Source organism: Theobroma cacao, chromosome 7 (assembly GCF_053813885.1).
Source record: "Theobroma cacao isolate CCN51 chromosome 7, ASM5381388v1, whole genome shotgun sequence".
NCBI lineage: Eukaryota > Viridiplantae > Streptophyta > Magnoliopsida > Malvales > Malvaceae > Theobroma > Theobroma cacao.
The window spans coordinates 6,423,913-6,451,154 of record NC_142645.1 but is presented as its reverse complement, the minus strand read 5'-3'; the positions used below and the strand labels follow the sequence as shown (position 1 = coordinate 6,451,154).

At 32.0% G+C, this 27,242-nt stretch overlaps 3 protein-coding genes across 3 annotated transcripts; all 3 read right to left on the bottom strand.

The window, feature by feature from the left end:
* Positions 1 to 1,581: 1,581 nt before the first annotated feature.
* On the bottom strand, positions 1,582 to 4,913 carry LOC18594076 (uncharacterized protein At4g28440-like). Its single transcript, XM_018124524.2, has 2 exons — positions 4,511 to 4,913; positions 1,582 to 1,806 (listed from the first exon to the last, which is right to left on the bottom strand). Exons 1-2 carry the CDS (start codon positions 4,908 to 4,910, stop codon positions 1,616 to 1,618), a joined length of 591 nt encoding a protein of 196 aa, XP_017980013.2. The 5' UTR covers positions 4,911 to 4,913; the 3' UTR covers positions 1,582 to 1,615.
* A 1,251-nt stretch (positions 4,914 to 6,164) lies between these two features.
* On the bottom strand, positions 6,165 to 10,830 carry LOC18594075 (putative disease resistance protein At1g50180). Its single transcript, XM_088807829.1, has 4 exons — positions 9,755 to 10,830; positions 7,583 to 9,470; positions 6,874 to 6,915; positions 6,165 to 6,419 (listed from the first exon to the last, which is right to left on the bottom strand). Exons 1-2 carry the CDS (start codon positions 10,785 to 10,787, stop codon positions 7,603 to 7,605), a joined length of 2,901 nt encoding a protein of 966 aa, XP_088663955.1. The 5' UTR covers positions 10,788 to 10,830; the 3' UTR covers positions 6,165 to 6,419; positions 6,874 to 6,915; positions 7,583 to 7,602.
* Positions 10,831 to 20,168: 9,338 nt separating this feature from the next.
* LOC148761564 (putative disease resistance protein At1g50180) lies at positions 20,169 to 24,765 on the bottom strand. Its single transcript, XM_088807883.1, has 3 exons — positions 23,588 to 24,765; positions 21,332 to 23,204; positions 20,169 to 20,391 (listed from the first exon to the last, which is right to left on the bottom strand). The coding sequence occupies exons 1-2, from the start codon at positions 24,612 to 24,614 to the stop codon at positions 21,352 to 21,354; spliced, it is 2,880 nt and encodes a 959-aa protein (XP_088664009.1). The 5' UTR covers positions 24,615 to 24,765; the 3' UTR covers positions 20,169 to 20,391; positions 21,332 to 21,351.
* Between the last annotated feature and the right edge of the window lie 2,477 nt (positions 24,766 to 27,242).

Below are 27,242 nucleotides of genomic sequence, written 5' to 3'. Positions count from 1 at the left end.
AAGATATGTAGTTGAATCATTGTTATAATAGGCAGCTTTTGATTTCATTGATTGGATTGAACTAATGAAGAACAATCATCTTGCAAAACACATTCTTCACTTGGAATCTGAAAACTTCATGAAAGACAGATTACAATCAAGCCCATGTTTGTCAACTCCATCTTCATTCGGTAGAAGCTGCAAGACAAACGATTGTAGAAACCATGAAGATCTTAAACTTGTTTTCTTTACTTCATTACAATTTCCCTTCTCCCTGTTACTCCATCCTCCTTGCACCACAAAAATATATAAACATTGTTTCCTCTTCGTTTTTTCCTTAGGTTGACTGACGATTTGAGTTTAAAGGCCCTATCATTATAATTAATGATACTACTTCTTTTGGAATAGTTTGATTCTCAGTTAAGTTATGGCTAAGCCATAATTGGAAATTGCAGCAAAGGCAGCTTTGCCATGAAATGAGATTGATTAGGTTCAATAAAATCAATCAGGAAACAATAAGTAATACAGTAAGTCCTGCCAAAATTGCTCTCTTATCATGCTTTCTTTATCCCTCTTTGGTTAAAGTCAAAACCCATGGGCACCCACATTGTTAAGAATAGATTGACTCTTGTCTCCACCCATCAATGGTAAAATACATAGAGTTTACTCTTATTAGATTGTTGATAATTAACACTTCACATCCAAATAATTTTGATTTGTCTCCAAGAGAAATATCAAAATCTTTATATTCTTAGAGACTTTGCAACTCCAATGATGCGGAAAAGAAACCCTATTTCTCTCAACGAAAAAAGAAGAGGAGATCCGATGAAATTGAATTAGAGAGAGAGGAAAAAAAATATTTTTATTTTTTATGTATTTTTTAAAAAATATCAATATTTATTTTTAAATCTTTCAAAGTTTTAAATTTACTTTTATAATAAAATGATACCTTATGACAACCTAACAAGATATAGATACAGTTTTAGTGCATCAAATATTAACCCTAATCAGAGTTTCGTGACTTGAAACTAAGAAACACTTAAAACAATGAAATTAAATCCACACCATTTCTATTTTCACTGTAACAATTGTTAAAATTTCTGAGATAATCCCAACTTGGTTAATCATCCCAATAGTTGATTTCCATCGAGCAAAGCAATTGACTATACTTTTTTTTTTTTTTTTATAATTAGGAGAGAGAAGATTCGAACCCTGCTCTTTAGACAGGGGATTATGCATCAACTAATGAAACAAATACTCAGGTGCCAATTGACTATACTTGATACTGCCAACATAAATAATGTTTCATAAACAAAAAGATTGAGAATTAGACATAAGCATTAAAATTTAAACCAGAAAAAATATATCATTAACATTTTCATATTTCCAACCTAAGCAGAGTTCCAAGCTGTTTCTGCCAATACCTAACAAATCCTACTTCTTATAGCCATATTAAACAAAAAAGACTGCATAACTTTTGGTTTAGTCATATCTATTAACCACCCAAACTACATATACCATTCACGAAGTAAAATATATCACATTACCATAAAATTAGATGAAACCCACCCATCACAGCTTTTGAGAACTCTGAAGCTACTCTTTTTCTATAGATATAGAATGCTATGAGACCTTGTCACTCCTCAACCACATTCACCAACTCATATTCAACTAGAGAGAGATTGTTGTCCTCCTTCACTACAAACTTTGCAGGCTCGGTGACCTCAACACGCCCCCATTTGTCAACTGCTAGCCTCATGGATCCCTTGAACATGTCAATCTTTGCATTGCGGAGAATAACAGTAGCACCCGGCTTCATCAGATCAACTATACATATAACAACGGAAACAAGTTGGAAGACTGCAATTGGGTAAAATAATTAAACCTTACATTACACATGCCATATAGAGCACTTTGCACGATGCTTTTATTTTAAGTTCTACCCAATCAAGAAATTCGTGGAATATGTATAAATTAATCCTCACAAACGACATGAACCTAAGTAGTGGTTTGATAACAACACAAACTGTCGTTGCAGTACGGTTTACCACATTCCATATATTGCACCATATATGCAAACACATGGTGCATACATATATTACTTTAGATTAGAGCATAAGTTATGATAAGCAAAGTGGAATGTTAAATGAAATTTCAGATTTACATCAATCATCAGAAGACCAATGGATTACTGGCCCAATGACATATCTTTCATTGCAAAATGCAGATGAAAGTAACTGAGCAACTAAACAGAGAATGCCAAAAGTTGCAAAAGCTACAAATACAATCCATCTTTGAAAGTAGTGTTACAACGCACACAACCAAAATCGAGTGTAGCAAATTAACATTACGAAGAAAAAGAAAAAAGAGGCCCCACAGCTGATTCTTAGCACATTATAATGTACCTAGTGCAACTGTTGCATCAAGTAGCATTAGCATATTCCTCAGTACAGCAGTATATGCTATTAAAGGCTTAGAAAACATAGGGATGGTGAATGTTCATTTGTCAAACAAGTATCTACCTTTATCTTTAATTCTAAATTTAAAGTGTTTTAAATCAGGATGAGAGATAATTTATTATCAAAACAGAGCCTGGAAGATTGTTAACAGACTTTCCTTATTAAGCAACCATGAAAATAGAAAAACAGAAGCAACTATAAGATTGAATGTCCACACTTGTCGATAGTGAAGGTTATAACAACTTACAGCCTTGAGTTTGCCCAACAGTTACGATGCTAGTACACTGACTTTGGAGACATAGTTACGAATCTAGCTTAAGTCTTTAAGATCTTCCATAATCATAATTAACAAACTATTCACGTTAAAGAACGGTTGACTGGGGCTGAACTTCAAGTGGATTACTCAAAAATCTATAATCATAGAAGTCTTTTTTTTTTTTCTCTTAATTAATTCAGAGTTCAAACAAAAGACAACATAAAGCCCAAACTTTCTACCAAGAAGCCAGCTCTCTTCCTTTCCATATAGTTTAAACACATCAAAGTGGACATGCAGCTAATAAAACAATTTAAACCAATAAAAACCTCTAACCAAATCTAAGAAACAAAAAATGAAACCCAAAATGAGAACAAAGATGGACGAAATACAATATCCATGAGCATTAAAACTTTTAAACTGAATGGCTGCACCCAATTAGATGATTTAGTTAAGCTAATTTGACTAATGCAATCTCCATTCATTTTTCTTTCACAACCAGAACAGAAATCGCACAAAAAGAAAAATTGTAATTTCAATCCTCTGTTTTCCTTATCTGCTCTGTCACACGAAAAGAAGGGAAGAAAATGCCAATCACTCATTATTAAGGCAAGAACGCCATAAAGAATTGAACGAGAGTTAATGTTGCTGGATTGTAGTGATCATATAACAATTTAGTCACTTCATGTTGAACAAATTACTATTATAACCTAAATTCTGAACAAAGAAATCTAATTTGATTTGGTAAGCTAACAGCTTGCCCCAATAGAATAGGTTTAAGGAGCTACTGAAATAGGTTACCTCCTCACAGAATTGGTTGAAGTATTTACTACTAAAGAAGCAAGCACCATGTAAGGGAGGGAAAGGCAAACCACTAGCGAGCACCATGTAAGGGAGAGAAGGGCAAACCACTAGCAGATTCAAGTAAGGACATGGTTTTACTGTTGCATGGTAAACTATGCCAGGACAAAAGCTCCATGTTTTACCCTTAAATATGCTTGATTGAAGTTATGAACTTCCCATTTTCCAAATTATATAGCATAAGCATTAAATAGGATCGTCTCTGTTTCCTTCTCTTCACCTCAAATTTTCCCACATAACAAAAACAATTTCGCAAGTATTAGGAAGCTCATTCATTCTGATATAAGTTAACTACATTTTCTATTTTAATTTCCTTCTATACCAATCTCAAAAAGCAGGACACCAGGAGCCCATACTCCATTCCTTTCCCCCACTTTTTTATCCATATTCTCATCAACATACACAACCTTGTTCACACACAGGCGCTTCAAAAATCAAAACACCAAAAGTCAAAACTTTCATTCCCAATTCCAATCACCTCATTTTCCATCCATTTTTTATTCTCTCTCTTACATCCATTTCCGACATGATGCGCATGAAACAAAGTAAAACAAAAACATCAATAATTTTTATGTCCCCCAAACTTTAAAACCCTCATCCCCACATTCCCCATCAAATCCCATCGCCCTCTTTTCCCCTCTCATTTTTCCATTTTCCCACCAAACAAACAAAACCCATTTCACAAAACACGCATATAGAAAACATACTCATTCAAAACCCACATAAAAAAACCCATCTTTTTATATAACGAAACCACATATATACAACAAAAAAACCATCTTTTTACATACACTCAAATATGAAGAAACCACATTTCACAAAATATACCCACATAAACCACATATTTATTAAAAACTCACATTAAAAAACACACATAAAGACCAAAAAGAAAAAAAATCCTTATATAAAATGAAATAAAAAGACATGACATTTAAAATTCAAAAAACTTAAAAGATACCTTGATCATTACGAGCTGTGAAGATTATGGAACCAGTTTCATCCCCAATAAGGCACTCGGCGATGCGGGTTTGGCGGAGATGTTGGGAAACGGATCGACCCTTTTGTAAGACAACGTTGGAAGAGAGCACTTTAACAGTCAAAGTGTGGCCACTTGTCCCAGGCTTCAGTTGCTCCACTTTGGTGAACACTGGTTTCCTTAGCCCTGGTTTTGTAGCTGTTGCTGCATTGCTCTGTTGGGTCGCCATTGGAGAAAGGGAAAGCAAAAGAAAAGGAATAAATGAGAGAACCCTAAGGTTTTGAAGAGGAAAACGAAAGATTCGTTTAACAAAATTTTCCTTTTTCCTTTTTCTCTTTTGGGTTTCCTTCCCTTTCTTTTTCCTTTTTCTTTTATTCTGCATCGTTCATGGGTGTAATTAACTTTTATTAATTTTTATTTCGATAATTGAATTTCCAAACAAAAAAAGAAAATGTTTTTGATAAATGGAAATTAATTATGACAATTAAAATGAACTTGAATTAGCATTATTATTCATATGCTTGAGTTGTTAAGAAGGGGAAAAGGTTTTAGAGGAAATATGATGTGAAGAAAAATTAATATTATTTTTTTTGAAAAAGAAAAAATTAAGATTCTGGATTTAAGTATTTATTTTTCTAAATTATTGATAAATAATATTTAAATGTTTGGTAACGGTTAATGAGTATCTTTAAAACTTATGAGTTACTTTCTTTTAAAAAAAAATATTATGACTAACTTTCCTATAATTTTACTGATAATATTCTTCTTTATTGCTTTAATTTCCTAGTCTTTAACTTTTAATTTAATAGATTATTGATAATTTATCATTCATATTTATTTTACAATCATTTTCTTTATTCACGGAGAAATCAATTTAATGAGAAATTAGTATTGGTACATGAAAATAAAAAAAGATATAATATATAAATTTTTTTAAAATTATTTAAAATATTTAAATAAATTTTTATTTTTTATTATGTTTAATTAAATTTTTATATTTTTCTTGTGAGTTTAATAAACTCAATTGATTAAATATAATTAATTAAAAGTAAGATGTTGAAATGTTTTAAATAGTGACATAAAATGTCTGTGACATGATAATATGATTACATAATATTTTAACTTATACATCAAAACTATGTAAACACAAAATAATAAATTAATAATTTTTTGATTAGTAATAATTAATTGATCTAAGAGTTTAATTATTTGGTTCAAAATAAAAATATAATAGTTTAAAAGTAATAAAAAATAAAAATTTATTTTAATTTTTTTAAATAATTTAGAAATAATTTAAAACATTAAGCCAAAAAGAAATGCAAAAAAATTATAGCATTACTAGTATTTAGAATTTTTTTATTTGAAGAAGGGAAAATAGCAACCCAACACTTATTTTTTTATTTAAAATAAAGATTTGAATTTTATTGCGTAAGAGATCGTGTATTAATTATTAATGAACTAAATATTTAGATGCAACTTAACACTCATTTTTTAAAATTGGTCACTATATATCAATTACATTTAATTATAAATTTTATAACTGCTAATAATTTTTAGTGTCATTAAAAAACTCTCAATACTTTATTTGCCATAGCAGAGAAAAATGAAAAGAAAACAAAAACAAAAGAACATCACATGTGAAGATAATTTTGAGGATTATTCACAAATATGAGTCACTTCAGGTCTTTAATTATAACATAAAAACAAATCCATAAGAGGTCTCAAGTCTCAACTACGAAGACAACAACACACCAATCTCAAGTCAACAAAACAACTTTCCGTCTCCAACTTTTACAGCATCAGACAGTAAATTAGAGACAATTCCACAGTTGGAAGAACTACACTTGGTCCCCTTGTGAAGAGCAGAAACAAATGGCAGTGGCTTCTTCACCTGGAAAAGAATGGAAGCAGATGAAATGCTGTTTAAGATCCCAAGGGAGCTTGATTTGATTATTGATGTAGCATGTTAGAATTCATTCAGATAAAAAGGCAGTCTCAGCAAGAAAAACAATGAAAATGAAAGAGAATCCAGTCCAGGGGAAAAAAAGATATCCAGATTTTATATATATAGGAGAACAACTGATTTATCTCAAGGCCTAAGGCATTAACATTCTGTGTACATATCAAAGAGACATGATTTACTTTGATCTTTCTTGCCTATTTCTTGTATTGTATCATTGTACATAAACTTGTAAAGCGAGCCATGATCAAGATACCAATTTAGCTTCCAAAACTCAATTTTTAAAGCAAAAGATTATCAAAAAGCAATGCAAAAAATTGAAATGCAGCAGCTGTCAGCCATGTTTTAACAAGGCTAGTTCAAAACAGATTCCATTTTGCCTTACCTTGATGATGCAATATCCGAATGAATCAATGGCCACAACACCCTGTAAAAGAGAATGTCAGTTTCACTGTTTTGTGTGCATCGCTTTAGTATGTTTTCCTTTTTTAAGAAAGATTCAATCCAATTCTCTCACTATAAAAATACATGTATTTATTGTTAAATCAAATACTAAAATACATCATGTCACTCGTACTCACAAAGAAAAATAAATTTTAAAAATGAAATTGTAATAATATAAAAAAAAAGCACTTTAACGTGATCTAATTGTACTTTATGTATTATTATTTAATTTTATTGATAATCTGAACCTATTCATCACACTTTGACTTTTTAATTTCATAAAAATAAAGAATTGAGAATTGAGATAGAAATAGAATGTCAAATTTCTATCATAAAAATAAAGAAAAAAATAGAATGTAGAATGAAATTTACAATTCCGTCTGGGGACAACATTAGACTTGTGCCCATTCAAAAATATAGTAATAATAATAACAGTAAATATTAAAAGTTAAATTATTAGTTTAAGGTTAACCTCCTAGGCCAATTACCTGTGCACTTAATCTTAAGTAAAGATTTTTAGTGAAAAACAAACTATCAATTTCACATATTTTTGCAGCTAAATGACATTAAAAATAGGTTTTCTACATGCAAAACAATAGTAATTCTAGATTACAATTAAGCAATTTCTGGAACAGAGATTATAAAGTTACCTGACAAGGATAATAATTCCTCATTCACAATTTTCCAATACGATAGAAGGAATATGTTGGACTTTGTAGAAATCTTCTCCTCCTCCCACCAGTTTATCCTTGAATGCCTTTGGCATCCATCCAATCTCCAATTTCCGGAGGTTTGTAATGAACCTCAATCCATTCGGAAGCATCTTCAGGTTCTTGCATTCAAAGATCTCCAAATGGCGTAGAGCAGGCATGGCTCCTTCATCCACCTTCCACTCCTCCAAATTGTGAAGCCGATATATGCTTAGGAAATCAAGCTTCGCAAAACTTTGTGCAGAGCAAGCCATTTCATTTCCAGTGAAGGCATCCTCACGGACTTTGAGAATCCTTAAGTTAGGTAGCCTTCCTAATGTTGGCATTGGATCTTCAACAAGGTTGCAGATACGCAAGTATATAGAAGCAATATTTGAAGAGAAGTGATGGTACTCTGGCAAGTTCCCTATCTTTAGAACTAACCTCAACTCATAAATATTAGCACATCCGAAAATGAGGTGTGTCAAATGTCTTGGGTCTGGTATTTCAATACTCTCAATAGTTAAGGTTAAAGACCGAAGAATATTATTATTCCCAAGTATAGCAGGATTCTTACCCAAATCCTCAAAATCTTCAATATGGAATGACCCAAATATCTGCAAGTCCCTAAGATTCATCATGTTGTGAAGATCTCCAACATAACAATTCCTCGTGTTGAAGTTCACAAGCGTTAAAAGGTTTCTCAAAGTGCACAACTTCAACTTGGTCTTAGGGTCACAATGCTGTGGGAGATAAAGATGTCTTAATTGTTTCATCCTCCATATTACATTAGGTACATGAATAGGTCCACCAACGTCTCCATTTAGATATACAATTCTTTGAACTCTTAGATCCAAGGTTTGCAAGCACCTTAAGCTGCCTAGAGATGCTGGCAACTTTGGCATAATGAAACTTAAATCCTTTAAACACAAGAATCTCAAGTGGATTAGATTACCTATATCACAGGGTAACTTGATTCCCGCGTCATCAACTCTTCCTTCAAAATATAGGACTCTGAGAAATTTGAAATTGTTGAACATGTATGTCCAAGATCTCCACAATATATATTTTGTCCAAAGTATGAAGATACAGGAAACTAGGTCTAGATTCTCTTTATGTTCTAGAATGTAATTTACCCTCTTTATCATCTTTGGGTCTGTAAGCGCTTTAGTTTGATGCATCCAAACTTCAAAGAAGAACAAAAATGATCTAAGATGGGGATTTTTAATGCATTGGACTTGAGGAAATACATGTGCGGCAACTCTATGGACTCCACGAATTGTGGACGAGGAAATATCTTTTCGAAATTGATTTCCACTTGAGTGATCAATGATGCAGAGAAAGTTTTCTTGTTTTGCCTTTAACAAGCAGAGATCCCTCATGAGATCATGCACGTGCAATGTTTTGATCTTCAATAATGCATCTCTTTCTCCAACTTGAATCATGCACCTTTCTGCTAGCTCAATTAAGTAATTTTCTGCCACATCTTCTACAATTTCCTCTCCATTTCCTTTATTTTGATTTGATAAAACAATACCTTCTGCAATCCACAATTGAACCAACCTTTCTGCAGATATCTCGCAATCTTCTGGAAAATGACTTAAATAAAGGAAACATGATCTTAAATAGGGTGGCAAATCGTCATAGCTTAATTCTAGTACATCCTCAACCCCTTGGCCTTTGCCTCTCTTCAAGTATGACTTGACATTTTTAGACACCAGTTGCCATTCATTTAATGAATTCTTTGTAGCCAAAATTCCTCCCAACACAACGATGGCTAAAGGCATCCCTCCACAATGTCTAACCATATTCTTTCCTAACTCTTCCATTTTTGCATCAACTTCATTTCCTGTAAAGTAACTAGAAAATTTAATAATTGCAACACCAAATTAGGAATCAGATAATTATATATAGATGGTGAGACTATTTTTGCTAATCTAAATAGTTTTTGTTCACGTTCATGGATTTCTTTTTGACATTAATAATTATATGACTACCGCTTCACTTAGTTTATATGGTTGACATGGTGGGAGCTAGATGTGTTCACTAGCGGGTATCCAGCCCGGGCCAAACACCTTAATACTCAAGGTAAAATTACTATAATTTCAATAAGGATATAAATATATTGTATACCTGAAGAATCTCTGTCAGGAAATGCAATTTTCTGAAACAATTTCCAACTGTTTTCTTCATTTAAACAGTCCAATTCATGCAGGTAACTTGTTCTATCTGCATGTGAAGCCACCTCTTTGTTGCGAGAAGTGAGCAAAAACTTGCTACTTGTCTCACTTTTTGGGAACGCAGGTTTTATACTATCCCAATCCTGAATGCTCCAAAGATCGTCGAGTACCACCAAACATTTGTTATCCTTCAAGAAGTTAAACAACATCTCTGCTAAATCTTCCTCTCTCTTCCTCTTGGCCTGGTCCTTATCCATAATCTTAAGACCACAGAGAGTGTCTTCCCAAACTTTTCCCCTTTGGCAATGCTGAGAGACATATACCCAAACCAAGTGATTAAAATGACCTCTAACCTGGCTGTGATGGTAGACCTTTTTAGCAAGAGTAGTCTTCCCCAGACCACCCATTCCACATATGCAAACAACTTGGTAAGTCCTTCCTGCCTCATCAATAATGACCGAGACCAATTCCTTAATTTTATCATTGAATCCAACAATATTATCTTCAATATCATGAGGAAAAGATCGCCTCGACTCTAGTTTTTCATAGGAAGAACTTGACCCTTCTCCATCCCTTAATTCCTTTATCCCATACGTCTGTAGGCGTCGCGTCAAGTCAGTGATTTTGGTTATGATTTCTTCTATCTCAGACCTGATCCTGTGGAGCATCCATTCTTCATTCAAGATGCAAACAGATCTTTTGACGGCATTTGAAAAACCTCCTTTCCTCTTGGACCCGATCCTCAGAGCAAAAGTCTCGACGACATCCTCAGCATCATATGCAAGATCTCTGATTTCAGAGACCCAAAGACGCACGCTTTCACTCTCACCTCGTCTAGCATCTGCATCTATTAAAAAGCTTTGCATCCATTTAAGCTCCGTTTGCAAACGATCAACTTGCTCCTCCACTCCCCATAGGGATGTTGCCTCTTGAGTTAGAAGCTCACCAATCCTTAGGATAACAGAAGACACATCAGACCAAGCCATGTAAATCCTGCAAAAACAGTTTTTTGGTATGTTTGGAAATATGTACCAGTTTAGCTTTTATTGGACTAGAAAAATATAAAAAAGAAAAAAGTGAATATTTAATTTAAAATGAGAAAGAGTACAAAAGTGCATAACGTGTGAAAAGTGGGGATTGGGCCAGAGAGAGAGAGAGAGCATTCATAAATGGAGGAAGGTTGGAAGAAAGAGGAGTAAAAAATCCAAAATAAGAGTCATTGCATAGAGGCTCGGAGAAACCATCACCACTCTTACTTTATTGGAAAACAACCACTTGGAAAATGAGTGTAAGAAACATTTATTACTCAAGAAAGACTTTTAAAATGAGTGGAAGACTGACCCCAACTCATATTTATGATAATTTTAACAGAACAATGAGGATTTGGTAGAGCCAAAATACAGCTAATTATATGTAACTATAACTGCTAATTATATGTAACTCCAAATATTGTTTTCAACCATTGGAAATAAAAACTGAAAAATACAGCATATTGAATATAAATGTAGCAAACCCGACTTTACAATAAAAAATGAAAATATTACAACTTTGAAAATAATAGCAAACCAATCACGCCAACAACAATCCACACAATAGAAGATAGTACAAGACAATTTCACATCTCCAACTTTACAATATCTGACACCGAATATTTAGACATTTATTCCGTAGTGTTGAAACAACTACATTTGGTCCCCTCATGAAGAGCATAGGAAGAAATGCCAATGGCTTCTTTTTCTGAAAAGGAAATTTAATTATGTCATGGTAAGTAATTATGTTATGGAGAATCTCTCTCAGGAAATATAATATTTTGAAACAATTTTCACCTATCTCTATCTTTTAAGCATCGCAATTCGTGCAAATAACCTCTTGTATCTGCATGTGAAGCTACTTCTTTGTTGTGAGAAGTAAGCAATATCTTGCTACTTGTCTCCCTCGTTGGAAGCCCAACTTCAGATTATCCCAAGCACCAATGCTCCAAATATCATCAATTATCACCAAACATTTTTTATCCTTGAAGAAATTAAACAACTTCTCTGCTAACTCTTCATCCCTCTTTTTCCTATCCTCTTTACCCATAATGGTAAAGCTAGATAGAATTCCTTCCCATACATTTCTTCTTTGGCATTGCTGAGAGACATATACCCAAGCCAAGTGTTTAAAATGATTTCTAAACTGTCTATGATGGTAAATCTTTTTAGTCAGAGTGGCCTTCCCCAGATCATCCGTTCCACATATTGACACTACCCGGCTATGACTTTCCTCATCAATAAGAAGTGAGACCATTCTCTTAATATCACCATCCAATCCAACAATATTATATTCAATAATATGAGGATAAGACCGCTTTAACTCATGCCTTTCGTAAGAAGAACTTGGCTCTTCTCCATTCCTTAACTCTTTCATGCCATATGTCTGCAATTGTCGTGTCAACTCAGTGATCCTTGCTATGATTTTCTCTATCTTCGACCTGGTTTTGTGGAGCATCCATCCCTTCTTCAAGATGCAAGCATATCGTTTGACGACATTTGTATTCAATTGCTTAGTGTGAACAATAGGCTCCACTTTCAGCCAAAATTAAGGTAGCTTTGTTGGTGCCAATGGACAATTTGGGCCTATACGTTGATTGCTTTGTCTTTATTAATTTCTATATAAATAAAATAATATATAAACTTTTCGATTTTAAATATAATGTCTATCTTATTATTTCAAAATATTTTAAAAAAATATTCACTCCCACAAAATTGAAAACATTTTTCCAAAGTCGTCCTTAACTGAAATATGAAATATGAACTTGACAACTTTTAGTTTTTATTAGGCTCAAAAAATATAAGTTGTAAAATAAAAAATAAAAAAGTGAATATTTAATATAAAATGAGAAAAATATTAGGGAATAGAGGGAAGGAAAAAGGAGAGAGTAAGAAACTGTCAAGTGTGAAAACATTAATTTTCGAATTTAAAATAGAGATAGTGGAAGACTAAGAAACCGTCACCAGTCTTATTTAATTGAAAAAGAAAGACTTGGAAAATGAGTGGAAGAAAGAAATATTATTAAAAAAACCAAAATAAGAGTCATAGCATGGAGATTCGGAGATAGTGGAAGACAAAGAAACCATGACCATTCTTATTTTATTGAAAAAGAAAGACTTGGAAAATGAGTGGAAGTCCCAGTTCATGGTAGTTTTATAAATATAATTTTATATCTAAAATTAAGGTAAAATATTTTAATATTTTTAAGTTTTAATCATAATTTTATGCGAATTTATTAATTTTCAAAATTTACAATTTATCTTAAAATAATATTTTTTACTGAACACACAAATACAACCATTAATCAATCGTTAATATTTTTTTTAATTTAATGACATAATAATATTTTTAAAATAATTTTATTTTTTATTAATTTTAAAAATTATCACTATATAAATTATAATTTTTTATTTTTAAAGTTTTTTCTCTCCTTTGCAAAAAAAAAAAAAAATCTCTCAACTTGGCCACACTGCGAATTCATGAATTCTAAGTTTTTTATGAGCCGAATCAATGGATTAAGAAAAGCAGATAAATAATGAATTCTAAGTTAATGGATTTCATCTTTTATCTTTTTTTAAAAAATATTTATTACTAATATTTTATGCAACTGCAAAACTATTGTAGTATTTTTAAGTTTTGAAGACATATGGAAAACTGCAAAGATGTGAAGATAAAGTCGAGGGGTGGCACCAAAATATTGTAGTATAATTCACTGACCGAATTCAGAGACCCTTCACTACGTCGGAAGCAAGCTCACAGCTTGAGAAAAGTAGATTAAGTGCCTCAATTTTGGTGAAAGAAGAAAAATAGATTAACCTCACAGCTGTGTATGGCAGCTTAAACCAATATCTTTGTAAAAGAAGAAAAGAATAGAACAACTCAAACAGAGAATAAGGAACAAGTCATCCCAACCAACAAACAGATTCAGGCAAGCGAACGCATACAAAGAAGAAACGGAATAGCGGAAGTACAAATTACCTCTCTCAAGACCCAGATTGGCTGATGCTTGATCTGCAACACTTTGAATAGATAACAACAGTGAAGAAAACGCCTAGCAGATGACAAGAAGTAAACTTCCTCGCTAACTATAGAACCTGCTACAATAAGTGTTTATAGCAAAGAAATACTGAATCAAGTACTGGTAAGAAAGAGGATACAAATAGAACAGAGCCTGAGCGTCTTTTATAGATAATCAAGGAAAAAGGAGTGGGAAGCAAAGGTCACAGAGAAATAAAATGGAGTGCTAAGAAAGGTTCAAAGTTAGACAAGAGAAACGAATATACGTTGCCACTTCCATGGAAGTTGCCACCAGGAGGAATCGAAGCAAATTTCAGTCTAGAGGTAAATTGCATATTTCTCATTCGTCGTTTAACTTTTTCTGACAATTTGTTCGCATGTGCAGGGCCAACTACTGATAGTTTTATATTGATTTCTCTAATTGTTTTCCTTTTTACTGGTAACCACTCTGTGAATAAAAACAATGTTAAGAAGATTGAAAATTTAGTTGATACGATTATTTCAATAAATAAACAAATGTCATATTCTCATTAGATTAAAATAATTTTATGTCTGTGTCTTCCACCTAGCACATTTAAACTGATTCAATAGATTAAGATAAAATTTAGATTAAAAATGCTTTCATGCTCGAATTAAAGAGCTGAGTCAATGAATTAAGAAAAGCAGATAAATTATGAAATTCTATGTCAGTGGATTTCATCCTTCGTCATTTTTCAATGTTTATTACTGATATTTTATGCAACATTTTTGTTGCCATTTGCAAGGTCCATGATTGCGGTTTAAGTGTTTTCATGATTCTTATGGTGATAATTATTTCATAAAATTGGGATTAAAAGAAGAAAGAAGGGACACAACTTAGGTCTCTTGCTGCAAATTTTCAAGAAGATGGCAAGTAATAACAAATTATTGTTAGGTGTAAATGATCTATGAACAGTAGAGAATAAGTAATGAATCCAAATTGTTGGTCAACTATTTGCTGTTTGAATGTACCAATAACAAAACTTACTAATATTTATGTTTATGTAATATTTTTAAGTTTTAATCATAACTTCATACGAATTTATTAATTTTCAAACTTTACAATTTGTCTTAAAATAATATCTTTTGCTGGACACACAAATATAACCATTAATCAACCGTTAATATTTTCGTTAATTTAATGACGTAATAATATTTTTAAGATAATTTTATTTTAATTAATTTTAAAAATTATCACTATATAAATTATAATTTTTTATTTTTAAAGTTTTTTCTCTCTTTTGCAAAAAAAAAAAAATCTCTCAACTCGGCCACACTGCGACCGGTGGCACTCCCCAAAGGAGCCTAATCTGGTGCTCCCCTCCCCTAAGGAGCACTAGATTTGGTGGCAGCACCAAATTTGGTTGGTGCTACCCAAGGGAGTGGAGCACCAAGGAGCACAATCTGACCGAATATGGCGTTCCTCGACCAGATCTGATGTTGGAGTTGCCAATCACAAGGTAGTCGACCGGTGAGAAGGAGGGTATAGAGATTTTTTTTTTTTGGACAAGAGTGGAGATAAAAGGGTATTTTAGATATTTTACATTTGTCTATTAATGCCATTACACGTTTGGGACGGATTATTTATTTTGAAAACTAATAGACCCATATAAAATGATAACTAAAACTTAAAGGTATTATGATATTTTACCCTTAAAATTATGGGTTAAATTATGAAATTAGTCTTTGTACTTTATCAAAGTAGTGAATGTAATCCCTGTATAATAATTTGTAAAAAAAAGTCTCTATACTTTCTAAAATTAACAATGTTAGTCCAATTGTTAATAGTATTAAAAATTTTCTATTATTTATGTTGATAAGACATTTTTTATTAACATGACATTGAATATGATGATGTGTTAATGATAATTTGGCATTTTTTATTTGTTTCACAATATTGCTTTCACTGTTTTATATTATAAAGAACAAAAATTCTAGTCTTCTGTATCTCACAACATTTTTCTCCCAAATCCCAAAAATCTATTTGCATTTTAAATATGTTTTTTTTTTCAATCCTGTTGAAAACCATTAGCTTACATTAGATAACTTCAAATCCATATTTATAAATTTCATGTTAGAGCTTGATCACGTCATATCAACACTATTATTACATCGTTCGTGAAATGTCACTTCATCATTGTAATGTCATTCGATTCATTGTCACATTAGTAAGAAAATATCATGTCAATACAATCAAACATCATATCAACATAGATAACAAAAAACTTTTAACACATTGAACTAATATTGTCAATTTTAGAAAGTATAGAGACTCAATTTTTACAAATTATTGTATAGAGACTAAATTCACCACTTTAATAAAGTTTAGGGACTAATTGCGTAATTTCACCAAAATTATGTTTCATGATCTATCAATTTCAAATTAAAGGTGTGGCATTCAATTTTCCAAGAATTTCATAATCTATTTCATGGTGAGACATTCCCACAAATCAAAATTAATCACTTAATGAAACAATAATTTTAGAATTTCGTTTGTTTGTTTTTGGAAAAAAGCTATTTTTAAAGTGTGAAAAATTAACATAGTAAGAGAATATTTATGAAAATTTAGTTGTATAATTGTAAATTCTTTTTCCTCTATCATTCCTGCCCATAAACCATATTGAAAAACCTTGGTTTTTCTCTTTATTTATTATAACAAAAAATAGCCTAACAATTTTATGATTATTTTGAACATTACAACTTTAAAAATAAAAACAAAAAACAATAGCAAACAAATCATCAATCATGTCAACAACACCACACAATAGAAAATAGTACAAGAGAATTTCACATCTCCAACTTTACAATATGTCACACCAAATCAGACAATTATTCCATAGTATACAATGGACTGATCGTTTTCTATACACAATGAAAATCCTGTAATTGCTCAGGCAACCAAGGCAAGCATAAACTATATAGGCTCCATTAGTAGTAAAAAAGTGTAACTCTCCCTCCACCAAAGAGAGGATGAATTATTAATGCATAACTTTTGGCCCTATGTCTCCATTACCAGAACAAGAAAATAATTGCAAATTAATTAATAGAAAGAATCATATGCTTTTCTTAGTCTATGATTTGAAGCAACTATATTTCCATAAATCATTCCATATATATTTTGTTTTAATCCAAATATTGCATGTCAAAAAGTTCATGTTCTAACCATTGTAACTATGACTGCGAATTAAATGTAACTCGAAATATTATTTAATTTCAAGCATTGAAAATAAAAACTGAAAATACAACTATAGAATATAAATGTAGCAAACCCAAACTTACAATAAAAACAGAAAATATTACAACTTTGAAAATAAAAAACTGAAAATAATAGCAAACCAATCATGTCAACAGCAATGCAAGATAGTACAAGACAATTTCACATCAGACAATTATTCCATAGTGTTGGAACAACTATCTTTGGTCCCCTCATGTAGGGCAGAAGAAGAAATGCCAATGGCTTCCTTTCCTGAAAAAGAAAAGTTAAATATGTCATGGTAAGTGGTTCAAATTATGTGAAACATCCTAATGGAACTTGATTTGATTATCAATATAGCATGTTAGAATTCAGATAAAAGCCAGCTCTGCAAGAAAAATAATGCAAATGAATAAGAAACAAATGCAGGGGAAAAAGAAATATATATTTATGCTCAAGGCCTAAGGCATCAATATTTAGGATAACAGAAAGACTTGATTTACTTTAATCTCTATTGCCTCTTAATTATATTGTATTACATAAACTTGAAAAGCTAGCCCTGAACAAGAATCAAATTTAGCTTCCAACACTCAATTTTTAAATCAAAAAATTATCAAATAAAAGCAAAATGTAAACGCCGCAGCTGTCACTCATGTTTGAGAAAGCTTGATGGAAATAGTTTCCATCTTGCCTTGCCTTGTTGATGCATCCGAATCCAACTGACCACAATCCCTTATTTCTCCTGAAATATGTCAGTCTCACAGTTTCAGACTTCCAAATTGAGTGAGATGGTTTATAAACCATTAATCAATTAGACTGAGAATTTGTTTGTGCTCATGAAAGTGCCTAAGGCCTTATCTAACTTTCTAAATTCAAATAACAGAGTCTTCAATCAATTGTCAGTTGAATTAAAATCATAGAGGAATATATTTAGGCTTTCGTCGGTGTCCTAACAATCTTGAGAGAATTTGAGACATTGCAAAGTATTAAGTCGCTTGATAAAATACTGAGGCTTAATTAACATAACAAGTAAGAAACAGCCTTGAATATGACAAATCTGTGAAGGTCTTCTTAGCGGAAAAAAAAAGTTTTAATACTTTTTTTAAGCTAAAATTCCTATTGAAACTCCTCGTCACAGTTTTAATTACCGAAACAAGCAATTTCTAAAACAGAGCTTACAAATTACCTGTCAATGAATAAAAAGTATTGGTGCAAATTAATACTTTTTCATTTTAGGAGAAGCACGATCCTAATAGGACTCCTTGATTGGATATTTTGACATGTGAGAAATGAAATAGGATTACGTATGCAAAACAGTTTTAATTACCCGGATCAAGCAATTTCTAAAACAGAGCTTAAGATATTACCTGTCCAAGAGCATAATTTTCATTCACTGTTCAAAAATATGACCGAAGGAACATGTTGGACTTTGTAGAAATCTTTTCCTCCTTCCACCAGTTTATCTTCGAACGCCTTTCGCATCCATTCAATCTTCAATTCCTGAAGGGTTTTAATGAACCTCAATCCATCTGGAAGCATCTACAGTTCACTGCAGAGTTTAATCCCCAAATGGCGTAGAGTAGGCATCACTTTTCATATTATTACGTGTCTTTTTTTTGTTAGTATCATTTCAATAACACATATATTGAACCAATATAAAAAAAAATACAAATGGAGCCATATATTAACTTTATGCTAATCGCTTTCATAGGTACTTTGATAGTTCATGGGTGTAATTAACTTTTATTAAATTAATTATCACAATTAAGATGAACTTAAATTACCAGTATTTTTTATATGCTTGAGTTGTTAAGAAGGGGACAAGGTTTTACAGGAACTATGATGTGAAGAAAAATTAATATTATTTTTTTGAAAAAATAATAAATTAAGATTTTGGATTTAAGTATTTATTTTTCTAAATTATTGATAAAATAATAATTTAAATATTTGGGTAACGGTTAATGAGAATATCTTTAAAACTTATGAGTGACTTCCTTTAAAAAAAAATTATGAGTAACTTTAATGATAATATTCTTCCTTATTGCTTTATTTTCGTAGTCGTTAACTTTTAATTTAATAGATATTGATAATTTATCATTCATATTTATTCTACAATCATGTTCTTTATTCACGGAGAAATTAATTTAATGAGAAACTAGTATTGGTATATGAAAAGAGAAAAAAAGATATAATATATAATTTTTTAAAAATATTTAAATAAATTTTTTTTATTATGTTTAATTAAAATTTTATATTTTTCTTTTGAGTTAAATAAAATCCCGATTGATGAACTATAATTAGCTAAAAATAAGATATTGAAATGTCCTAAATGGTGACGTAACATGCTGATGTGGCCTGATAATATGACCACATAACATTTTTATCTTACACATCCAAGCCATGTTAATACAAAGTAACAAATTAATAACTTTTTGACTAGTACTAATAGCCGATTGAAGAGCTTAATTATTTAACTTAAAATAAGAATATAATGACTCAAACTTAATAGAAAAATAAAAATGTATTTAAATTTTCTTAAATCACTTAAGAATATTTTAAAACATTAAGCTAAAAAGAAATGTAATAAAATTGTAGCATTGTTAGTATTTAGAATTTTTTTTTTATTTGAAGAAGGGGAAATAGAAACTCAACACTCATTTCTTTATTTAAAAGAAGAAGATATGTGAATCTGATTGCGTAAGAGATCATGTATTAATTATTAATGAACTAAATATTTAGATGCAACTTAACATTCATTTTTCAAAATTGGTCACTGTGTATCAATTACAGTTAATTATAAATTTTATAACTGCTAATAATTTTGAGTGTCATTAAAAAACTCTCATTCCTTTGTTTGCTATAGCAGAGAAAAATGAAAAGAAAAAAAAACAAAAGAACATCACATATCTATAACATAAGTAAAAGGAAGCCCCTTTGGAGCTTCCTCCTTTAGTCACGTGGAGGGCTAAAAAAAAAAGAGAAAAAGAAAAGAAGAAGAGAAGTAGAAAGAGAAAAAAAAAAACAACTAGAAAGAGGACAGTGTGCAATGCACGGGCCATAATCTGGTGAAGATAATTTTGAGGATCATTCACAAATATGAGTCACTTGATGAAGCAATGAGAGGTCTTTAATTATAACATAAAAACAAATCCATAAGAGGTCTCAAGTCTCAACTATGAGGACAACAACACACCAATCTCAAGTCAACAAAACAACTTTCCATCTCCAACTTTTACAGCATCAGACACCAAATTAGAGACAATTCCACAGTTGGAAGAACTATATTTGGTCCCCTTGTGAAGAGCAGAAACAAATGGCAGTGGCTTCATCACCTGGAAAAGAATGGATGCAGATGAAATGCTGTTTAAGATCCCAAGGGAGCTTGATTTGATTATTGATGTAGCATGTTAGAATTCATTCAGATAAAAAGGCAGTCTCAGCAAGAAAAACAATGAAAATGAAAAAGAATCCAGTACAGGGAAAAAAAGATATCCAGATTCTATATAGGAGAACAACTGATTATCTCAAGGCATGATTTAGTTTGATCTTTCTTACCTATTTCTTATATTGTATCATTGCACATAAACTTGTAAAGCCAGCCATGATCAAGATACAAATTTAGCTTCCAAAACTCAATATTTAAAGCAAAAGATTATCAAAATGCAATGCAAAAAATTGCAATGCAGCAGCTGTCAGTCATGTTTTAACAAGGCTAGTTCAAAACAGATTCCATTTTGCCCTACCTTGATGATGCAATATCCGAATGAATGGATGGCCACAACACCATGTAAAGGAGAATGTCAGTTTCACCGTTTTGTGTGCATCGCTTTAGTATGTTTTTCTTTTTCAAGAAGGATAGATTCAATCCAACTCTCTCTTTATAAAAATACATGTATTTATCGTTAAATCAAATATCAAAATGCATCATGTCACTTAGGCTCACAAAGAAAAATAAATTTCAAAAATAAAATTGTAATAGTATAAAAAAAAGGCACTTTAATGTAATGTAATTGTACTTTAAGCATTATTATTTAATTTTATTGATAATCTGAACCTATTCATCACCTTTGTGCCCATTCAAAAAAATAATAATAATAATAAAAGTTTAATTATTTGTTTAAGATTAACCTCCTGAGTCAATTACCTATATATGTACTTAATCCTAAGTTAAGATTTTTGCAGGTAAATGACATTAAAAATAGGTTTTCTATATGCAAAACAATAGTAATTCTAGATTACAAGCAATTTCTGAAACAGAGATTATAAAGTTACCTAACAAGGATAATAATTCCTCATTCACAATACTGAAATTCGATAGATGGAATAAGTTGGACTTTGTAGAAATCTTCTCCTCCTTCCGCCAGTTTATCTTTGAACGCCTTTGGCATCCATTCAATCTTCAATTCCCAGAGGGTTGTAATGAACCTCAATCCATCTGGAAGCATCTTAAGTTCACTGCAGTGGTCAATCTCCAAATAGCGTAGAATAGGCATAGCTCCTTCATCCACCTTCCACTCCTCCAAATAGAAAAGACCCACAAGGCTTAGAGAATCAAGTTTAGTAAAACATTCTGTAGAGCAAACCATTTTCTTTCCAGTGAAAGCATTACTTTCCAGTTTGAGAATCCTTAAGTTGGGAAGCTTCTCTAGTGTCGGCATAGGATCTTCCTCAAGCTTGCACCGACGCAAGTATATGTAAGCGATATTTGAAGAGAAATGGTAGTACTCTGGTAACTTCCCTATCTTTACAGTTAAATTCAACTCATAAATATTAGCACAGCAGGAAAGGAGGTGTGTCAATTGTCTTGGATCTGTTCTTTGATAACTCCGAATAGTTAAGGTGCGAAGAATGTTATTATTGCCGAGTATAGGGCGATTCTCACCCAAATCCTCAAAATCTTCAATATGGAACGGCCCAGCTGTTTGCAAGTCTCTAAGATTCATCATGTTGCGAAGATCTCCAACATAACAATTCCTCGTGTCGAAGTTCACAAGTGTTAAAAGGTTTCTCAAAGTGCACAACTTCAACTTGGTCTTACTGTCACATTCCCACGGGAGATATAGATGTCTTAATTGTTTCATCCTCCATATTACATTAGGTACATGAATAGGTCCCATGTTTCCATTTAGATCACGACTGTAAACTCTGAGATCCAAGGTTTGCAAGCATCTTATGCCGCCAAGAGATTCTGGCAACTCTGATGTATAGAAAGTTAAACCACTTAAACATAAGAATCTCAAGTGGATTAGATTACCTATATCATATGGTAAATTGAATCCTGCATAATCAATTATTCCTTCAAAGTATAAGACTCTGAGAAATTTGAAATCGTTGAACACGTATGTCCAAGATCTCCACAACATATATTGTAGCCAAAGCATGAAGATCACAGAAACTAGGTTGCACCCTTCCTCCAAATGTTCAAGAATGTTTATTATCTTTGGATTTGTAAGCGCTTTAGTGTGATCCCTCAAGACATCAAACAAGAACAAATATGATCGAAGATGGGGACTTTTAATGCATTGGACTTGAGGAAATACATGTGCGGCAACTCTACGGACTCCACGAATTGTAGACGAGGAAAAATTGTCGTCAAGTTGATTTCCGCTTGAGTGATCAATGATGTAGACAAAGTTTTCTTCTTTTGCCTTTGACAAGCAGAGATCTCTCATTAGATCATGCATGCGACATGTTTTGATCTTCAATAGTGCATCTCTTTTTCCCACTTGAATCATGTACCTTTCTGCTAGCTCAATTAAGTAATATTCTGCCACATCTTCTGCATTTTTTCTTCTATTTCCTTCATTTTGATTTAATGAAACAATACCTTCTGCAACCCATAATTGAATCAATCTTTCTGCAGATATCTCATAATCTTCTGGAAAATGACTTAAATAAAGGAAACATGATCTTAAATAGGGTGGCAAATCGTCATAACTTAATTCTAACACATCCTCAATCCCTTGGCCTTGGCCTTTGCCTCTCTTCAAGTATGACTTGACATTATCAGAAACCGTTTGCCATTCATTTAATGAATTCTTTGTAGCCAAAACTCCTCCCAACACGATGATGGCTAAGGGCAGCCCTGCACAATGTCTAACCATGCCCTTTCCTAACTCTTCCATTTTCGCATCAACTTTATTTTCTGTAAAATAACTAAAAATCAGTAATTGTAATATTAAATTAGGAATAAAAAAATTGTATTTGCTAATCTAAATAATTTTTGTTTACATTCATAAATTTTTTTTCCAACCTTAATTATTCAAATGTCGCTTCAACTTTTTTTTCTTTGAAAGATCAAATGTCGCTTCAACTTAATTTAAATAGTTGACATGGTGGGAGCTAGATTGCAGAGAGCCATGAACACCTCTATATTCACTCAGAACAGATATCCCCTGCTCCTAGTCTCTGTCCCCTTTGGTGCCCTAACTTTTGAAGAGAGCCATGTGTTTTCTTATTTATAATTGAAGGTAAAATTTATAACTATTATTCAACATATATATATATATATATATATATAGTATGTACCTGTAGAACCTCTATCATGAAATGTGATTTTCTGAAACAATTCCCAACTATTTTCTTCATTTAAACACTCCAATACATGCAAGTAACTTCTTCTATCCGCGTGTGAAGCCACCTCTTTGTTGCGAGAAGTGAGCAAAATCTTGCTACTTGTCTCCCTCATTGGGAACGCAGGTTTTATTTTATCCCAAGCCTGAATGCTCCAAATATCATCAAGTACCACCAAACATTTTTTATCCTTGAAGAAATTAAACAACTTCTCTGCTAACTCTTCATCCCTCCTTTTCCTATCCTCCTCAGCCATAATCTTAAAGCTAGATAGAATCCCTTCCCATACATTTCTTCTTTGGCATTGCTGAGAGACATATACCCAAGCCAAGTGATTAAAATGACCTCTAATTTGGCTATGGTGGTAAACCTTTTTAGCCAGAGTGGTCTTCCCCAGACCACCCATTCCACATATAGACACTACCCGCCTATGACTTTCCTCATCAACAAGAACCGAGACCAATTTCTGAATTTCATCATCCATTCCAACAACATTATCTTCAATAATATGAGGATAAGACCGCCTTAACTCACGCCTTTCGTAAGAAGAACATGACTCTTCTCCACCCCTTAACTCTTTTATGCCATATGTCTGCAGTTGTCTCGTCAAGTTGGTAATTCTTGTTATGATTTTCTCTATCTTTGACCTGGTTTTGTGGAGCATCCGTCCCTCCTTCAAGATGCAAGCAGATCTTCTGACGACATTCGGAAAACCTCCTTTCTTTTTGGATCCAATCTTCAGAGCAAAAGTCTCGATGACATCCTCAGCATCATAAGCAACATCTCTGATTTCAGCGACCCAAAGACGTACCGTTTCACTCTCACCTCGTCTTGCATCTGCATCTATTAAAAAGCTTTGCATCCATTTAAGCTCCTTTTGCAAACGATCAACTTGCTCCTCCACTCCCCATAGGGATGTTGCCTCTTGAGTTAGACGCTCACCAATCCTTATGATAACAGAAGACACATCAGACCAAGCCATGTAAATCCTGCAAAAATATATGTTTGGTATGTTTTGAGGTTTATGAGTTCCCTTCTCTAGAGTTGCTCTATCTCTCTAGTTGCAGCAGTAATATTCTTTGTGATGAATAAAGAGCAGAGCTTCTACCAAGAAAGGAAAAGAGGAGAAAAATGCAGAGTAAAAGCGTTCAAGTAAAATTAATGTAGCTTTCTGTCGGTGGACAATTTGGCCCTACACATTGGTTGCTTTTTTTTTTCTTTCTTTTTTTTAATTTCTATTTTTACGCTATTAGACATGATTAAGGTTTGGAGGATTATTAAAAAAATTCGAAACATATTCGTTTCACCCATCTTAAATAAAATAATATATAAATTTTTCAATTTTATATTTAACGTCTATCTTATCATTTCAGAATTTTTAAAATAATATTTACTCTCATAAAATTAAAAACATTTTTTTCAAAGTCGTCCTTAATGGAAATATGAACTTGATCACTTTAGCTTTTATTACACTTAAAAAATATAAGTTGTAAAATAAAAAAATAAAAAGTGAATGTTTAATTTAAAATGAGAAAAATATTAGGGACAGCGAAAAACGAAAGAGAAGCAAAAGAAAAAGAAAAAGGAGAGAGCAGAAAGTCAACAACGTGTGCAAGTGGGGATTGGACCAGAGAGAGAATCCATAAATGGAGGAAAGGAAAGTATGGAGAAAGAGAAGCAAACGATCCAAAATAAGAGTCATTGTACGGAGTTTCGGAGATGGTGGAAGACTAATCCCCGCATCAGTTGTGTGATTCTGGCTGGGATTTTCTCTGTCTCTGACTGCCTTTGGTGGAGCAACCATCCCTCCTTCATGTAGCAAGCAGACATCTCGATGACGTTGAACATCTGTGATTTCAGTAAGCCATGCATTCATATGCTTTCACTCTCACCTCCTCTTGTATCTGCATTTTAAATCAAACATTGCATTTCAGAAAGTTTATATTCTAACCATTGTGACTATAACTGCTAATTATATGTAACTCCAAATATTATTTTCAAGCATTGGAAATAAATACAGCTATTGAATATAAATGTAGCAAACCCAATTTTACAATAAAAACTGAAAATATTACAACTTTGAAAATAATAGCAAAGCAATCATGAATCATGTCAACAACAATTCACACTGTAGAAGAAAGTACAACACAATTTCACATCTCCCGCTTTACAATATGTGACACCAAATATTTAGACATTTATTCCATAGTGTTGGAACAATTATATTTGGTCCCTTCATGAAGAGCAGAGGAAGAAATGCCAATGGCTTCTTTTCCTGAAAAGGAAAAAGTAATTATATATGTCAAATTCCGTGAAAGATCCCTATAGAACTTGATTCTTAATATAGCATGTTAAAATTCAGGTAAAAGTCAATGAAAGAGAACCCAATACAGGAAAAATGAAATATTTATGCTTAAGGTCTAAAGCATTAATGTTTAGGATAACAAAAGGACTTGATTTACTTTGATCTCTATTGCCTGTTAATTATATTGTATCAAGTGTACATGGACTTGCAAAGATAGCCCTGATCAAGATACAAATTTAGCTTCCAAAACTCAATTTATAAAGCAAAAGATTATCAAATACAAGCAAAATTGAAATGCAATAGCTGCAGTCATGTTTAAGAAGCTTGTTCGAAATTGTTTCCATCTTACCTTACCTTCTTGATGCATCCGATCCAATTGACATTTTTCTCCTGAAATATGAGAAATATGTAAGTTTCACAGTTTCAGACTTCCCGATTGAGTGGCATGTTTTATGGACCATTGATTTATTTAGATTCAGAACTTGCATCTGCTCCTGAATGTGCCTAAGACCTTTTTGAAAACTTATCTTGCCTTTTAAATTCAAATAACAGAGTCCTCTATTGTCAATTGAATGAACAATTGGCTTCACTTCCAGACAAAATTAACGTAGCTTTGTTGGTGCCAGTGGACAATTTGGGACTACACGTTGATTGCTTTTTATTTTGTTAATTTCCATTTAGGCATGATTAAGGTTTGGAAAATTATATTAAATGAGAAAATATTAAATAATTTAAAATATATTCATTAATTTGTGTCAAATTTTTAAATTTGGAGGTTATATATTATTTATACATAGATTCATCATTTTTATTTTTTCCATTTTTAAATTTTTAAATAAGGCATTAAATTACCTTATTGATCTCAAGTTTATATTATATTGGTTGTCGAAATGCATGAAATATTTCATTTAATCTTCTTAATTTTGTCAAGGAAAGAAATTTTAAATGTAAATTTTTGAGTAAAAATATATATACATTTATCATTTAATTATATACTTGTTATGAATATATGTATAAATGTTTATTATGTCATTATTAAAAATTCAAATCAGGTTAGATCGTTGAGTAGACCGTAACCCAGACAAGCTGACCTAACAGATTAGGCACAGAAAAACTATAACTTGTAAAATAAATAATAAAAAGTGAATATTTATCTGGTTCTTGTGTTTTTCCATCTAGTTGATGGTGGAATTTCCTCGCAACTTAATAAAAGCATACATTCATTTTTCAAAAAAAAAATGGAGAAAAATTATTCGGTAACAGAGGGAAAGAAAAAGGAGAGAGAACACAAGTCAATAACGTGTG